Below are 18,433 nucleotides of genomic sequence, written 5' to 3'. Positions count from 1 at the left end.
TCTATATGACTTTTAGCACTTACTCAACATTTAAGGAGTCAGGTTACTACGTGTTATAAACCATACTTGAAGCTGGAAATAAATTATTTTTTAAAATATTTTTTAAATGATTAATTTCTTTTTTTTATTTATTTATTTTTAGGGAGGGAAAGTGTGGGGGGGAGAGAGAGGGAGGGAGGGGAGAGAGAGAGAGAGAGAGAGAGAGAGAGAGAGAGAGAGAGAGAGAGAGAGAGAAACATCAATGTGCAGTTTCTGGGGGTTATGGCCTGCAACCCAGGAATGTACCCTGGCTGGGAATCGAACCTGGGACACTTTGGTTCCCAGCCCGCGCTCAATCCGCTGAGCTATGCCAGCCAGGGCAAAATATTTTTAATATATTTTATTGATTATGCTATTCCAGTTTTCCCATTCTTTTCTCCCCTTTATTCCTCTCCAGCTTGCACACTCCCTCCCACCATCATTCCCCCACCTTAGTTCATGTCTATGGATTATATGAGTTCTTTGTTGTCTCCATTTCCTATACTATTCTTAACCTCCCCCTATCTATTTTGTACCCACCATTTATGCTTCTTATTCCTGTCTTTTCCCCCATCCTCCCCCCATACCCTCCCTGCTGATAACCCTCCATATGATCTCTATTTATGTGAATCTTTCCTGTTCTTGTTGTTTGCTTAGTTCATTTTTACTTTTGTTTTTGCTTTGTTTTGTTGTTAGGTTTGGATGTTGACAGTTGTGAGTTTGTTGTCATTTACTATTCGAATTTTTCATCTTCTTCTTTTTCTTAGATAAGTCCCTTTAACATTTCATATAATAATGGCTTGGTGATGATGGACTCCTTTAACTTGACCTTATCTGGGAAGCACCTTATCTGCTCTTCCACTCTAAATGACAGCTTTGCTGGATAGAGCAATCTTGGATGTAGGTCCTTGCCTTTCATGACTTGAAATACTTCTTTGAGGCTGGAAATAAATCAGTCTGAAGCTCTTTCTCAGTGTTAAACCCAAGATCAAGTAGGAGGAGAAATATAATTAGAAATGATCATAAAACAATAAGATAACAGTCATGAGCAACAGGCTCTGTTCAAAGGGAATTCAGGAATTTGCTTTTCCATCTGATGTCCATTTTTACCTTTCCAACTTAATCCAAGAATCTCCAGAAAATTAAAAAGCCAAAGGACTACCTTTATTCCAAAGGGTAAAACACCTGAAGGCACAGGTTGTCAAAAAAAAGGTGTTCAAACATGTCCAGGCACTCAATAACATTTTGGAATAATAAAAAACATAGATGACAAAATCACTGTGTTCTTGATGTTAAAATAAATATTAACAGTGAAATAAAGCTTCTATTTTGACCTTATTTATGTAGGGAAGCACTATCATCGGATCATAATGTTTTGAATAATTCTACAACAATGCTTCATAATCAAAACAGTCTCCAGAGGTAGAAATGAGAAGATGCCCATGAGCTTTCCAACAAATGGGGCTTCCTTCCCCAAAATGTCACACCAAGGTCCTCCTCTGATTTCTCATACCAAGGACCTACAGCCTTCTGTTATACACACACTCCTGGCTCACAGGAGAAAGGAAAGGCTCTCCAGCCTCTCTCAGATCACCTCAGCCCAGAGACGCAGAGGCCACACTGGCTCTCGCCCAGGCAGCGCCTAGACGACCAGGACAGGCTCAGAGGCCTCACCTCAGAAGACACAGATAGGATTCCTCCTTCTCCACAGCCAAAATCAACCCTAACCCAGCACGCACACAGAACATTACTGATTCTTTCTAGATTTAGACTAAATTGGCTTTAGAAGACTCCCCTGCTCCCCACAACACACACACATTCTACCCAGAGATGTGTTGTTGCTGTTGTTCAGATGGAAAAAAAAAAGCACCTTCCGTATTCTCTAAATCAAAACATTCAGTCACTTACTTCATGTCACTAGGTGCCATGATGTAAAACAGAGATGCCAATATGGATCACTTTCCAAAACACCATAAGCCAAAGACCTAGATAGTTTCTACTGCTGCCAGATACTGTGATTTAACTCAGTGACCCAAAGACTGTGAGAACACAACAAACAGAACCGAAAACAGTCGCACAGCTGAGAATCCAATGAAATAACAAGCTGTAGATAACCAAAGGTAACAGTGAATCCTTTCAGAGAAAGCTTTAAGATTCAATTTCATTGGTAACTTTGATAAGTAAGCACCTGAAGAAGAGATAATAAAACAAACATTAAGTCACAAAGCATCAATAATAAGAACTTATTAAGAGTATTCCAATATTCCCATTTTCCAGGGGAAATATAAAGAAAAAATCCTTTTTTAGGTTAATTCAAGCTAATTTTTAAATGTGAGCACATTTTCTAATATTATCTACGAGGAATGTGTCACCAAGACAAGAAGAAAATCTTAGTTGGCTATTGAAACTGTATTGAAACTGTCTGCCAAGAGGGAGTTACTTGTATACTTCATAAATCCCTTCAAAGTTCCATTCTGCCAACAGTGACATAGTTCCAGCACCTTTCCTCACTCTTATAGCCCTCATTTCTCTTCTTCACCAATATCTTCAAAAGTCCTGTGCTTTATATTTATAACTCAACTTCTAATATACTGTCATCCACTGGAAAAAAGTTGAATTCCATCATGGTCACACAGAAAGAGAAAAGGAAGGACAGAAAGAAGAAAGTCATGACCCCTACATATACAGTGTTAATCTATGCAGTTATATAGGAAAATATTAGACACTTTGAAATTTGGGGGACCAAATACACACTACATTTTGCCTTCATTTATACCCTTTCTGCATTAACATCCTATAAGCACAAACGTATTCCAGAAGAACAAACATCAAAATGTTAACCGTGGGTCATAGGATTATACATCATTACTTTCTTCTTTATGCCTTTCTATACCAAACTTTATATAATGAACAGATATTCCTCATGTTCATTATATAAAATGTTCATTTAATGTAACAGTTGCTGTTCCTTTAATGAACATAAAGAAACAGCAACTGCTACATTAAAAAGGAAGTTATTTATATTGAACCAAAATCAACTGAACGAAACTTCAAAATGTTTTTAGGAATATGTAATAGAAGATTATTTCAAAAGTTTCAGCTGATTTAGAGATATATTTTAATTTTTTGGCCTAGTGAATATTTACAGTGACCTTCACTTGAAATGAAAAATAATCTGATTTTCAAGGTACTTAAATAGGCACCCTAAAATAACAATTAACTTTTTCAAATATATTTATTGATTATGCTATTACAGTTGTCCCATTATCCCCGGTTCACTCCCCTCCACCCTGCACACCCTCTCCCACCCACATTCCTCCCTTTAGTTCATGTCCATGTGTCATACTTATAAGTTCTTTAGTTTCTACATCTCCCATACTATTCTTGCCCTCCCCCTGTCTATTTTCTACCTACCATGTACGCTACTTATTCTCTGTACCTTTTCCCCCTCTGTCCTCCTCCCACTCCCCTGTTAATAACCCTCCATGTGATCTCAATATCTGTGGTTCTGTTCCTGTTTGAGCTGTTTTTTTGTTTTTGTTTTAGGTGTGGTTGTTAATAATTATGAATTTGCTGTCATTTTACTGTACATGTTTTTTATCTTTTTTCTTAGGAAAGTTCCTTTAACATTTCATATAATAAGGGCTTGGTGATGATGAACTCCTTTAACTTGACCTCATCTGAGAAGCACTTGATCTGCCCTTCCATTCTAAATGAAAGCTTTGCTGGATAGAGCAATCTTGGATGTAGGTCCTTGCGTTTCATGACTTGGAATACTTCTTTCCAGCCCCTTCTTGTCTGTAAGCTCTCTTTTGAGAAATCTGCTGACAGTCTTATGGGAACTGCTTTGTAGGTAACTGTCTCCTTTTCTCTTGCTGCTTCTAAGATTCTCTCCTTCATTTTAATCTTGGGTAATGTAATTACGATGTGCCTTGGTGTGTTCCTCCTTGGGTCCAAACTCTTTGGGAGACTCTGAGCTTCCTGGACTTCCTGGAAGTCTATTTCCTTTGCCAGATTGAGGAAGTTCTCCTTTATTATTTGTTCAAATACATGTTCAGTCTGTTGCTCTTCCTCTTCCCCTTCTGGCACCCCTATAATTCAGATGTTGGAACATTTAAAGATGTCCTGGAGGTTCCTAAGCCTCTCCTCATTTTATTGATTTCTTATTTCTTCATTCTTTTCTGTTTGGTTGTTTCTTCCTTCTGGTCCACTCCATTGAGTCCCAGTTTCCTTCCTATCACTGTTGGTTCCCTGTACATTTTCCTTTATTCCACTCAGCATATCCTTCATTTTTTCATCTAATTGGTGACTAATTCAACCAATTCTGTGAGCATCCTGATCACCAGTGTTTTGAACTGCATCTGATAGGTTGGCTATCTCTTCGTTGTTTAGTTATATTTGTTCTGAAGCTTTGATCTCTTCTTTCATTTGGGCCATTTTTTTGTCTTGACACGCCTATTACATAGTGAGTTATGTAAGTGTTTACCAGGAGCCTTAAGTGTTTACCAGGGCAAGGTAACCCACGTGGCTGGGTTGTGACACTGTATGTGGGGTAGGGGTCCGAGAGGGAACAATGGCACTTGCTCTGTTCTCTGCCAGTTTTCAGTCCATTCTGCCACTTCCCTCAAACAAACGGGGCCCTTCTGGTGATAATTCCCATGTGGGTGGGCTTGTGCACGTTCTAGGACTCCATGGGTCTCTCCAATGAACTCTCCTGTGAGGCTGGGAGTTCTTCCCACTGTGGCCTCAACCCCTACAGGTGTTTTCAATCGGTGTTTTGAGGCTTTATGTCCTTGTGATGGAGCCATGGGTTGCATGGTCTGTCTCGCTCCCCAGTTTCGCCTGGTTTATCTGTGTGTGAATGTGGGTCTCCCTGGTCCACCAGCCACCTTGCAAGCTGCGCCCCTCCACAATCTGCCACCTCACTGGGTCTACCTGCTGTCACCCCATGCACCCAGGGTCTAGCAGCCACCACTTTTTTTGCCACGACCCTGCTCAGCCCAGCCACCTGACTCCGCCCCTCCTACTGGTCTGGATGAACGTGTCTACTTTAACTCCTTGGTTGTCGGACTTCCATACAGTTCAATTTTCTGTCAGTACTGGTTGTTTTGTTTCTAAATTTTTGTTGTCCTTATTTTGGTTGTGCAAGGAGGCACAGTATATCTACCTATGCCTCCATCTTAGCCAGAAGTCCTACAACAGAATCCTTAAAAGAGGTATTTTCATTTTAATTGATTCCTTACATCTCTAAAAAACACAGATGTCTTTGGGTACTTTAAACCTGTTATTCCCATGAAGAATAACTGACCTACAAAGTAGGATTTACTTTTCAAAGACACAGGCTTGAATTATAACAAGGATACTTTTTCTCTGTTTACTAAGAGTTGCCTTGGAGTATTACAAAGTCAGGGATATAACTTACTCCACTCAGCCGCAATATTTCCACCTTTAGTGATATGCCACTCAAATACAGCATTGGCTTTCTTTACCACCTCGTGCCCTATGTCCTTAAGACGGCGACGTATTTCCTCAAATACCAAGGTACTCTGAAGCTCCCCACCCTAGGAAAAAGAGAAAATTTAATGTTAAAAATTATGTAAAAATGAGTCAAGGGGAAAAATTATTATAAAATATATGTATAATAAGGTAATTTTTTCCAAAATCTGCATATAAATAAGGCAAATTAGTTTTGTGGTTTTTTTATTTTTTTTGTTTTTTTTACACCAGGCTTCTTTCACATTTTCCTTACATTTATTCATGTCATCCAGGATCTCAGCCCTAGATGGAGAGCAGATGACAGCTAGTCAGTGGGGGGAGTTTTGGAGGGGGAGAGATTGAGCGAAAAGAAAAAAGGACTCATGGACATGGACAACGGGTGATTGCTGTGGTGATTGCTGGGGAGAGGGGGGATAAAGGGGACTAAGTGGTAATGGAATAAAAACACAATAAAGATTACATTAAAAAAGAAACAGAACCTCAGTCCTCTAAATAAGAGAATTTTACCTTTATCAGAATTCAGACACAATAATTTAAAAATAAATTAGGAACTAAACAACCTGTATCTTAACTATCTTCAAGAGGAAGATAATTAATCTACTTCTGTGGTCCTATTTATTTATTTACAAAGTAGGACTAAAGTACATAAAAACTGAACTTCTTTCTAACTCTAAAACTTCATCAATTTTTGATCTTAGAGTCTTAAGAGATTTTAATTTTCATTAAAGATCATAAACTAAAGGCACGAAAACCTCGACATTACAAAGTTAATATTTTAGGGACAGAGAACATTAACATTTTTATTAAAAGCCTCAATATGTTAACAGAGAATAACAAAATTGTTTTAGTAAACAATATACCCTCTTGTTTTTATATTTATATTCATATATAAAGCTTCATACAAATGTTTAAATCACAAGAAGGTACAAGATATTAACTTTCTGCTTTACCTTTCTACAAGATATTGTTTGCTTGACATTTCTTATTAAACAACTGATTTAAATATGATAAAACTAGAAAATTAATTACTTTTTCTTGAGACACACCCTACTATCCCCTCCAAAATTTTTAAAATTCATGTCCAAATATTCTTTTTATTATAAGCAGTTTTGAATTAATGTCTTTCAGTTCAAGAATTAAGAACCTTTCATAGCACTTAACTTTCTAAAGTAGCCTGAATATTCTTAAAGCAATCTTAACTGAAATTCAGAATTAGGAAATGACCTGGATACCATTTTTATAACCTACCTCAGAAGGTGTCTTAGCTAAAACACCAGATGTCGGCACAAGATCCACATATGCATTTGAAATGACGATGTCTCCGGTTTCTTGGGTCTTATATGCGGTACAGAAAGAAAAATAAACCAATTCACTCTGATGATTCCAAGGAAGACACAATGTCATGTGAAATAGTATAAAGTAGCTTAGATAAATTTACATTTTTTCCTCATATAAAAAAGAAAATAATAATCCAAATTAAAAGGAAAGTTCATAAGTTAAATGTTGAGATGAATAAAAATGAAGCCTGATTTAATACAAGTTATTAATGCTAACTCTAGCTCAACTGTAGCTCTTTTAAAAAATATGTATGACCAGGTCCCATCTCCAAAAATACCAGTTTAGATAATTTTGAGTGCAGCCTGAGCACTGAGGGACTTTTAAAAAAAAATACAACTATGTGTCTAATGGGTAGCCAGGGAGAGAACTGCTGAATTCTTAATTAGAAAGCATGGCACAGTATCCACATAAAATAAAAACTGTCTTTTATTCTATGGAAAAAATCATACAGGCTTTTTGGCCAACCCAATGTGTAGTACAACATAATCAGGCCAAAAAGTATCAGCCTGGTAAACTGTATTAACAAAAATGATCCTGAAAAAACTTAAAAATAGCCCTGGCTAGGTAACTCAGTTGTTTAGAGATTTACCCAATCAATATGCCAAAGTTGCAGGTTGGACTCCCAGTTTCACAAATGAGAAATCAACCACTGAATTCATAAATAGGTAAAACAAAATCGATGTTTTTCTCTCTCTCTCTCTAAAAACTCAATAAATTTTTTTAAAACTTACAAATAAAAGGATGGTTGTATGTCCTTTTAGTATTTTACCGGAACACTGCTAACAGACTCACCCAAAAATTACTTAACTCTAAAGGGAGATATATTTTATCTGTACTGTTGCTTATAATTTGGCTTAGACTCTGTCATATAAAATCTTAATTTGTGGATTCTTGTGTGATTAAGTGCACATGATTTCTGCTCAGTAGAAAACATAACCATAAAGGGTACAGTTTTAATATTCTGTAGGACATTAACTGGTTTTGTCTCTAACTCAGAAAAATTATTTTAGAATGCCTTTCCTGTTGGACTACATAAACACTGTTGTTCTAAGTCTCTTTTGAACCAGTTTTATCATCTTACTTGCTAGCTCCCTCATTAAGGAATTAAATAGATCTGTTGTTTTCATTTAAATATCTCTGAGAGCTATGTCATTGACTTGATGAAGACTAGATTTTGACAATCTGACTGCCTGCCTGAGCCGAAAGGATGTGGCTAGATCTTCAGAACAGCTGTACCACTGCTACACAGACAGCAATCAATTCATTGAAAATAAAACAAAATAAAAAACAAGGTACACAGACACCTGATTTCCAAATAAAAGTTGCCACTGATTATACAATCTAGGTTTTGTCTCATATGCACAGTAATAAGCAAAATATATTAGGATGGAAAAAATGATAGGATATAGTGAAGCAGGTAACAAAACACTCATACCTTTGTTTGGAAATGGATTCTATTTCCTTCCTTCCACATCTCAGTTTGTAGAACTTGTCCTGGATACACTGGTTTTGCAAAACGAACCTTTAAAAAAAATGAGTTTTGGGACTGAAATATTTTAAAATGAACTTTTCTGCTTGGGAGGGAAAAAACTGGAAGAGAAGTTAAAGAGCATACAAAAAAGAAATGAGAGGTTTAGATGTACTTAAATTTATAAAGGAATAAAAATAATATGATAAAATTAGCAAAGAAAGAATATAGCTGGCATAAGCTAATTCTTTGTCTTTTCAAGTACAGAGTCAATAAATAATGTTTAATATTGACAGACCAAGAAATGGAAACATAATTATATTTAGTAGCACTACGTAAGGTAATCACCAAATCAAATTAAAGCAGTTAAAAGTGGTATTAACAGGGATGTAAGTAAGGTACATTATAAGGACTATAATCAATAATATTGTAATACAATGTATGGTGTCAGGAGGTATTAGACTTATTGGGGTGATTGATCACTTTGTAAGTTATATAAATGCATACTCAATCATGTGCCATACACCTAAAACTAATATACAATTGTATGTCAATTATAATTGAAAAATAAAACAAAAAGTTGGTACTAATTATGTCTAGGGAATAAGATCTGTGGTGGGTCTATAGAACATATGATTACACTTTTTATTTCATAAATTTCTATACTATGTTATTTGCTTTGTATAATGTTATTGAATAACAATAAAATAGTTAAAATGAAAAGCATGACAAGAGTCAATGCTATCAAAGGTAAGGCATCAGAAAAATGCATTTTCACTGCTACGTGGAACACAAGCTCAAAAGCTCTGGGAGCTATTTGACACTGTATTATTTTTTTAGTATGTATCTCTTCCTCACACTTACACAAAGACATTACCCAGAGCCAGTTTTCTTTGTAATTTATGATGGATGAAAACTTGAAACCACGAAAACTTGAAACCCCTTAAAAGTACAAAAGTTAAATCAATATGCAACCATCATATTGATGGAGGTACATATTTATTAGAGCTCAAATGCAGCCACTTAGCATTTTCAATTAAATAAAGGCAAATTACGAAACAGTTAAAAATTTTTTAAGGTATATCTTAAGTTTTTGTTAAAGCATATATGCTGATATATGTATTGTCCTCATTAATTTGTAATACAATTAGTATGATATGATTATAACTGTGTATGATATGCTTCATGATAAATGTGTAACAGAGGTATTTTTAGCTACAAAAAGAAAATGTGCTAATTGCCAAGTCATAAATAAAAATTGTAATAAAAATGTATATTACTTTAGTATAGTACCTATTTTAAAAGAAGTTACTGAAACTCCTTTTCTTCTCTAAAAATAAAAAACAAAATAACTAATGTCCAAATTATACAGTAATATATGTATACCTTAATTGCTTTGAATCTTGACACATCATTATCTGCAAACTGCTGTAAAACATGCCTGGCAGAAAATCCAAATGTACATAATCCATGTAATATGGGCTTGTTGAAACCTAAAAACAGAGAGAGTTTAGCTAGATATGGATACATTTCATATCTAAAAACCAAGAATAATTAATTCAGGATTTCAAAATATACTTTAAACTGCACTAGCATGAATTATACCTCTTCTATTTTAAGAAATATGGAAACTATTCTAAAAACAGTATTTCCTGGATGAAAATTATGAAATAAAGAAAGAAAAAGAAAAACAAGAATGTTAGAGATCTAGGAACACAAAGCACTGTTTGGTTTAGTTTTAGCTGTAACCATGAAATCATCCATGGTGATTTTAATATCCATGTATGCAGATAACCTTTCTCTAACTTTTCAGTTTCTTGCTCTCTCCTCCAATGACCTTGCCCTTCATAATAACTCAGACACTGACCCCCATAGTCCTATCCTAGACCTTACACTAGCAGGAGTTTTCTATTATAATCTCAATTTCAAATACACCATTTTCCGAACACTATTTCCTCATTTTCCATACCCTTTGCATAAATACATTATGAGATGGCTATTTTTTAAATGTTAAACTGCCAGTCGTAAGTAGCAATGTCTTTAAGTCTTATTTAGATAACTGAGCTATTTTATATTGGTACGTATTATTAGCAACTCACCACTCAAACCGGCAAAGTCAGGATCAATGTGTAATGGATTCCAGTCTCCACTGAGGCGGTACAAAGCAGCCTGAGCAGAAAGAATTATAAATGTAACTAATAGTCAGTGCTTTCTTAGCATACATTAAAAGAAAAACAGGAAACACAGCTGGTTATTGTATACAAAGTCCATTATAATGGACCTGGTTAAAGCTTTGATTAAAAAATAACTATTTCTAACAACAAAAAGACTAACTGTAAATCAAATGTATTTTTGTAACATCTGACACTGAAACCAGTTGAAAGAGGGCTGTCAAATAATAGGAAGGGGAGCTAAGAACTACATCTGGGATAACTTGGTTACCACTGCCTAAGGGGAAATCCACAAAAAGAAATCCATCAGTCTACTCTCATACAAGAAACAGCCAATATTCATTCATGAATAAGAACACAAATCTCTACCTTTGTCTCTCCGTCACGCCCTCTGTCTCTCTTTGTAAAATTAATAAATTTTAAAAAGTTAAGGTCTATTTTAAAAAACACAATTAAGATAAGGTACATGTTTATGGCCTCTTCTTACTAAACAAAATTTATGCCAACTTTTTTAATGGGGTATTTTAAATTGAAGCTTGTAACACAATCTAGACCCATGAATGTCAAAAGCAAAAAGTTCATACAAACTTTCATTCTCCTAGTTAGTACATTAAATCCTGAGCATCAGCTCATCCTGCAGGAAGAGAGACTGGTAGCTTGCCATTAAGATTAAATTTCTGCTTAGTCCAGATTTTCATATCACTTATTTACTTAGATAAGACAAAATTAGCAGAAAGATATAAATAACAACAATAAGTCACCATACTTCCCAGCATTTAAATAGGGCATTGTTCAAACTGGAGAATACTTTTCACTACCAAAGGGAAGAATTTCACAAAGCAGCTGAGTATTTAATGTATCTGTATATTAACTTGGCTCCTTTGGGTTTATCTCAAGACTTTTTCCATCTTATCAATTGCTGTGTTCATCTTCCTAGGACTATTAGAATGTTGTGTATAGACTAGCTATGTCAGTTACCTGACTTTCTTAATTTCTGTAGCTATTTTGTTATCCATAATTACTGATTATTCTTTTTAAATAAATTTTATTTACAGAAATCAACATTAGGAAAATGTCATTTCCTTTTTAATATGCTTTGTACAATTTTTAAATAAGCTCTTTCCCTTCCTCATTATCCCCACATGACAGTTATGAAAATTATTCGTTTTTTCAATAACTCATTATTTTTCCCTTTATATGTCCTCAAAAAATAACTAAATCCAATCAACTATTAAGATTCTGTATAAGAAGTTCAAGATTAAAAAAGGTTCAATTAATTATGAGAATGTAATATTCAAAATCATTTATTCACCTAAGAAAACAATCCCACTTACTATTTCAACACACACAAAAATAAGGTAAATAGGAATAAATTTAGCCAAGGAGATAAAATGCCTATACTCAAAAAATTTTAGAACAGTAACGGAAGAAATTGAGCAAGATACAAATAAGTAGAAGCATATACCATATTGATGGATTGGAAGAATTAGCATCATTAAAATGTTCATGCTACCCAAAGTAATCTATAGATTCAAAGCAATTCCTATTAAAATACCAATGGTATATTTCAAAGATCTAGAACCAATATTCCAAAAATCTATATTGAACCAAAAGATACCCCAAACAACCTCAGCAATCTGCCAAGAACCAAGCTGGAAGGATCAAAACACCTGATATCAAACTATACTATAAGTCCACTGGAATCAAAACAGCCTGGTACTGACATGAGAATAGGCATATAGATCAGTGGAACAGAACACAGCCCAGAAATAAACTCACACCTTTATGGTCAATTAATATTTGACAGAGGAGGCAAGAGGATACAAAGAAGTAAAAAGAGTCTCTTCAATAAATGGTGTTGGGAAAACTGGACTAGTACATGCAAAAAAATGAAATCTACACCACACACTGGAATAAACATAAAGTGGATAAAAGACAATATAAGTCACAATACCATTAAAATTCTAGAGGAAAACATAGGCAGTAAAATTTCAGATACCTTGCAAAGCAATATTTTTGCTGATATATCTCAAAGAGCAAGGGAAATGAAATAAACAAGTGAAATTACATCAAATTAAAAAGCTTCTGCACAGCTAAAGAAACCATCATCAAAATGGAAGAGAACTGACTGTATGGAAGAACATATTTGCCAGTGATACATCAGATGAGGGCTTAACTTCCAAAATATATAAGAACTTATATGACTTAACACCAGCAAGACAAACAACCCAATTACAAATTGGAAAGGGACCTGTATAGACATTTCTCCAAGAAGGGCATACAGATAGCCAACAGACATATGAAAAGATGCTCAACATTACTAATTGTCAGAAAATACAAATTAAAATTACAATGAGATGTCACCATACACCTGTCATAATGGCTATCATCAATAAATCAACAAACAAGTGCTGGTGAGGGTGTGGAAAACAGGGAACCCTTTTATACTGTTTTGGAAATGCAGATTGGTGCAGCCACTGTGGAAAACAGTATGGAGTTTCCTTAAAAAACTAAAAATGGAACTGCCTTTTGACCCAGTGATTCCACTTCTGGGAATATACCCTAAGAATCCCAAAATACCAATTTGAAAGAATATATGCACCCCTATGCTCACTGCAGCATTATTTACAATTACCAAGATATGGAAGCAGCCCAAGTACATCATCAATAGATGAGTAGATAAAAAAGTTGTGGTACATTTACACAATGGAATACCATGAAACAATATGGAAGAAGGAACTCTTACTTTTTATGACACCATGGATAATCCTGGAGACTACTGTGCTAAGTGAAATGAGCCAGTCAGTGAAAGACAAATACCATATGATCTCGCTTATATGTTGAATCTAAGGAACAAAATAAACTAACAAGCAAATAGAATCAGAGGCCCAGAAAACATGGAACAGACTGACAGCTGTAAGAGAGGAAGAGGGAGGTAGGGACTGACTGAAAGCAGGTAAAGGGGTTAGCCCAAGAACATACATGCATGACCCATGGACATGGATGATGGTGTGGGGACTGCCTGAGGGAGTGAGGGTGGGACTTGGTCGAGAGGGACTGAGGGAGAAAAACTGGGACAACTGTAATAGCATAAACAAAATGTTAAAAAAAAAACACATTCACCCATTAAGGGCTTCAAATTACATGAAGTAAAAATTAATGGAACTACAAGGGCAAACAGAAAATCCAAAATTCTATTAAAAGATAAATGATAATTTTTATTTTTTAAGATAATTTTTGAAAGCCTTTTACAAATAATAAAACTCTAGGCAAATATACATTATCATTTACATACAAATTAAAGAAAAGATACACTTCAGAGTCTGAAGGGGTAGTTATCAAACTCATGACAGATTATATAGGCTTTGGCATCAGACAAGTCTGGGTTCAAATACAGCTCTGCCATTAATGGGTAAATTTCTTTATCACCCTAAGACTTGATTTTCTAATATAAAAAACTGGGAGGTTAATAAACCTCTTACAAAGCATCATCCTTGATAAATATTAATACCTCAATAAATGTGAACTATGATTATAAAAACTTTAGCAACAATATATGACGGCCACATTTTTAAGGTTAGTACCAGTATTCTTATACCACAGATGTCATTCCTATAAATGAAAAGAAACTCTTCTAAAAATATCATATTAAAGAAATATGAAAAAAATGTGGTATTATATCAATGATAGCATTGCTTCTTAAAAATAGCAGAGTAAATAAGCAAAAACAAAAAAGATCCATCGTGAGAAATTACTAAAGACAGCAATGACTGGATGTTGGACTAAATTTTGAAATAATGCAAAACAACCATTCTGTGAATACTAATAAGGAATACTGTCAAGGTTTATTTTTCAGAATATTTTAAAGGAACTTTGTATTTCAGAACGAAAGCTGAAAACTTGTTTTGTTTCATTTCTGCCTGCATAAAGAAGTCACTCAAATTCACATAGTCACACACAGACCCAGAAAACAAGAAAAATAACTACCTATTGTCTGACATATATTATATGTGAGTGGGAGGATTTTCTATGTATGAATAAATTAGTTCTTAATTTTTATTTTTAAAAATTGTACCATTAGGTTAAACTAAATGCCAAATAAATTCAGAAATTAGTGCTTCCTAAATCCTCACATCCTCCAAAAATGCTTACAGATCAACAAGAACAAATAAAACTACACAGATCCCAAACCTGCAAAACAACTAGAAAATAGAGAACACCAAAAACTGCAAATTCTTATAAATAGAAAAATAAATACCAACCATCAGCAGAGCTATGCTCTGAACACCCTCACAAAGCTACCATAGAGAGTGGCAGGAAATTGGGAAGGGAGTACAAAAGCAGAACATGGAAGAGAGAAGAGAAAAAGAAAGAAAAATCATTTCTAGACAGAGAAAGTCCACTTTACAGACAAAAATCCTGAGAAGAATCCTAGAAGATTAAAACATGGACTACAGAGAAAAGCATTAAAAGTAAACAGACTTCCAAATGGCAATCCCAAAAAGACAACACTTCTGGGGGATAAGAGAATAAAGCAAAGATGTCCCTTTAAAGACTGGATAGTGAAGGTAAAAAGAAGGAAGAAAATTTATGATCCTGAAAGATAATAAGAACTAAAAGTATTTTTTTGTTAATTAAACACCTCCACACAGTGTCCCAAAATTCACTCAAGAAAATTCACTTTACTACACTGACAGAAGGCAACCCTGAATTCCTTGAAGAGGAATTCTTAGAAACCATCCCAAACTACCAACTTACCCACAAAATGCATATAGGTAAGTAATCTTCATCTGTACAAAGCTACTGTAAGACTAAAACGGAAAATAAACTAAAACATCGCAACAAATGAAATTTCCCCAAACCAAAAAAACTACCAAACGGAAGGAAACTCTAACACTCAAGCATTTGAAAATATAAAACAAAATCCTTGAATCTGAAATTCAAAAACTAAGACTACAAATGGATAACAAACATTAAGAAATGAGTTAAAAGATGATTAAACTAAAAAAAAAAGAAATGTAAGAAAATATCAGAAATGAAGACTAAATTGTAAGACAAAGATACTCAAATAAAAATTTACTAAGAGGCAAAGAAAAAAAGGGAGGAAAAGAACCAACAAAATGGAAATCAAGAAAGAAGTTAAAAAGGACAAATGGTTGAAAGACAGAAAACGATCCAAAGGAGAAAAATAAAGCAATGAATAAGAACTAATATTTAAAATCATAATCCTAGAAAACTTTTTGAAAATAAAAGAAAATCTGAATATATATAAAGTACCCCAACTACATGGGAAAATTGACCTGGCATGATCAACACTGAGGACTATTCTAGTAAAATTATTAGACTTTAAATATAAAAAATATGTATTTCTAAGGGTCTCAAGGATAAAAATCAAGTAACTTAAAGAAAGGTCATTAGAGGTGGCATCAGACTCTCAAAAGCAACAGATAAAGCAAGGGAACACCCCTGGCCAGGTAGCTCAGTTAAGAGTGTCATCAGACACAAAAAAAGGTTGTGGGTTTGATCCCTGGACAAAGCACATAACTAGGTTGCAGGTTCAATCACTCTTGAGGTGCATACAAGAGGTGGCCAATCAATGTTTCTCTCTTACATTGATGTTTCTCTTTCTCCCGTCCTCTCTCTCTAATTTCAGTGAGCATGTCCTTGTGTGAGGATTAAAAAAAAAAAAAAGGCAACAATAAAACACAATTTTATAAAAACTCAAGATTTCATATCCAGCCAAGCTGCCCTTCTAATATCTAAGGCACCGGTGGCAAACACAAGGCCTGAGGGCCAAATCTGGTCCTCCACCTTGTTTTATCCGGCCTGGCACCTTGTTTCTACCTGGCAGCAATGCCAAGCTCTCACGTGACTGTTAAGGAGTAGTTCCATTTACACAGCCCTAAAATTACATTCGGCCCTTTGAAGACAACCTCGAGGCTGATGTGGCCACTGCTAAAAATGAGTCTGATGCCCCAATCTAAGGTATACAAAAACAGTTTTAAATACACAGAAGCCAAAGGAATACTACATATGAGGCCTTCCTTCTTGGAGAAAACTACCAGAGGATAAGCTTTATCCAACCTGGAGATGATGCAAATCCTTCGGCAAAAGAGTTAGTATATAAGACTAAAAAAAAGATGCAAATATAAGACTAAAACAAAGATGCAGAAAAAAGTAAAAGAATAATATATTAACGTTAAATGTTCTGAAACAGCAATGAATTAGTGAATATCAAAAAATGGGAATAATATGGGAGACAAAAAAACAAAGAAATAAAATAGGCTCCTTAACTGCTATATATGAAACAAGTAGAAAGCAAAGGATAAGTAGAAAGTAATAAAACTGAAAAACTAGATAGTAATAAATGAGAAAACTAAGCACTAAGGGTATATAAGAAGGTACAGGCCTTCCATTTCTGGCCATAATGGAGCTCCTGGAATGGGCTTAAGTCTTCCACTGTAAATAACTAGAAAAAAATGTGTTTTGAAGGGGAAGGGAGACACTGCTCTTAGACACTGGACAGTAGGCAGTGCAGGTTTATGATTCTTGATATAAGAGAAACAAAAGAGATGAACCACCACTCCTTGCCTGATGGTACTTTCCAGACTGCAGTATAAGAAAGGAAACCCAAACACAGCAAAAAGTCCTACTGAGTCAAACAGATAAAGATCAGAGCGCTCTAGGAGACTCAGCTGGAATGTGTAGGTACTGAAGAGGAACTACAAAGAAGAGCTCCAGAGATCTAAATAGAGGTCCCTTTGGTGGTCATACAGATGAGACACCTTGTGGAAGATTACAGGCACCCCAGACAACAGTCAGCAACAAGACCCTATACTGTGCAAGAAGCCACCTTGGACCTTCTGGCCCTGCCCAGCCCACTATCTGAGAACAGCTGCAGGAGTGACAGCAAATACAGTGCAGAAGGACCACCCAGTCAATCCACAGAGATGTGAAAAATAATAAAATCATTTCAAAACAAAACAAACTAAAAAAGGTAGTACATATAATAAATTTAATACTTTTATTTTAATTTATAGTATAACTATAATAATAATGTTATAGCATTATTACAGTATAACCATAATAATAATAACTTATTTAATAATGATGATAATGAAGATCCTAATTGTTAGAGTAAATAGTACATGTACAGGGGGAAACTAGTTACTTGTTTTCACTCTCCCCAAATGCAAGGCCTAACATCTCATACTGATTGTTTGTTCTGTCTAGATAACTGGAGATAAATTTTCTATTTATTATGAAAACTATAAAGTACACTTGTAATCTCATACCAGCTTGAAAATGAAGAGTCTCCTAAAGACATCATAAATACAATATTCCAGAGTAATATTAGTAGAGTTAAAAATATGGTGGCCAGCTTCCATACTGATTGAAAAGTTGCAGTACTCATTAATATACCTAGCACAAAGTTAGTCCTTCTTACGTCCACTTCTCCTTAAAGATAAGCCCATCTGCAATCACCTCCCACTACTCTCCAATGTAAATACTCTAATTCTTACTTCTTGTACACATCAGGCTCGTACAGTCTGCTCTCATTACTTCTTATCCCCTTCCTGGCCTCACTGCAAGCCCTACATCTCTGGTAAGAGAAAATATCTACACAGCATTTTAGGTCAGCAAGCTCCATCTTTCCTACCAAACCCTTCTGTATATCATTCCCTAATACACATTCCCTCTGAATGCCTACAGCACTTGCTCTACAATTCAAGGCCTGTATTTTCAGCATTCGTTATTTGGAACAGGTGCCCTAGCTATTCAGGTATCTACGTCTTGAGTGTCCTTTTAGCTCCTTGAAAAGAGATCACATTTCTTCTACTTGTTTGTATCTCCTACAGCACATATCCTGTTTCAAAAACCCAAACATCCTCTAAAATTTATGCAAAGTTTTATGCAAAATGTTTTTTGAAAAAATAGTATG

General features: G+C 35.0%; 1 protein-coding gene across 2 annotated transcripts in view; it reads right to left on the bottom strand.

Annotated features, from left to right (window-relative positions):
* Positions 1-18,433, bottom strand: part of HSD17B4 (hydroxysteroid 17-beta dehydrogenase 4) — a 92,472-nt gene that overhangs the window by 7,994 nt on the left and 66,045 nt on the right. For both annotated transcript variants that reach the window (XM_045838040.1, XM_045838039.1), the window contains exons 18-22: positions 10,420-10,489; positions 9,707-9,813; positions 8,288-8,374; positions 6,763-6,849; positions 5,441-5,579 (exon numbers count right to left, since the gene is read on the bottom strand). In XM_045838040.1, coding sequence (XP_045693996.1) covers positions 5,441-5,579; positions 6,763-6,849; positions 8,288-8,374; positions 9,707-9,813; positions 10,420-10,489 — 490 coding nt within the window. The remainder of the gene's footprint in view (positions 1-5,440; positions 5,580-6,762; positions 6,850-8,287; positions 8,375-9,706; positions 9,814-10,419; positions 10,490-18,433) is intronic.

Source organism: Phyllostomus hastatus, unplaced genomic scaffold (genome assembly GCF_019186645.2).
Source record: "Phyllostomus hastatus isolate PE091 unplaced genomic scaffold, TTU_PhHast_1.1 phas_contig_254, whole genome shotgun sequence".
In the NCBI taxonomy this organism is placed as follows: domain Eukaryota; kingdom Metazoa; phylum Chordata; class Mammalia; order Chiroptera; family Phyllostomidae; genus Phyllostomus; species Phyllostomus hastatus.
Note: the sequence above shows the minus strand (reverse complement) of the source record. Positions and strands in the feature narration are given on the sequence as shown.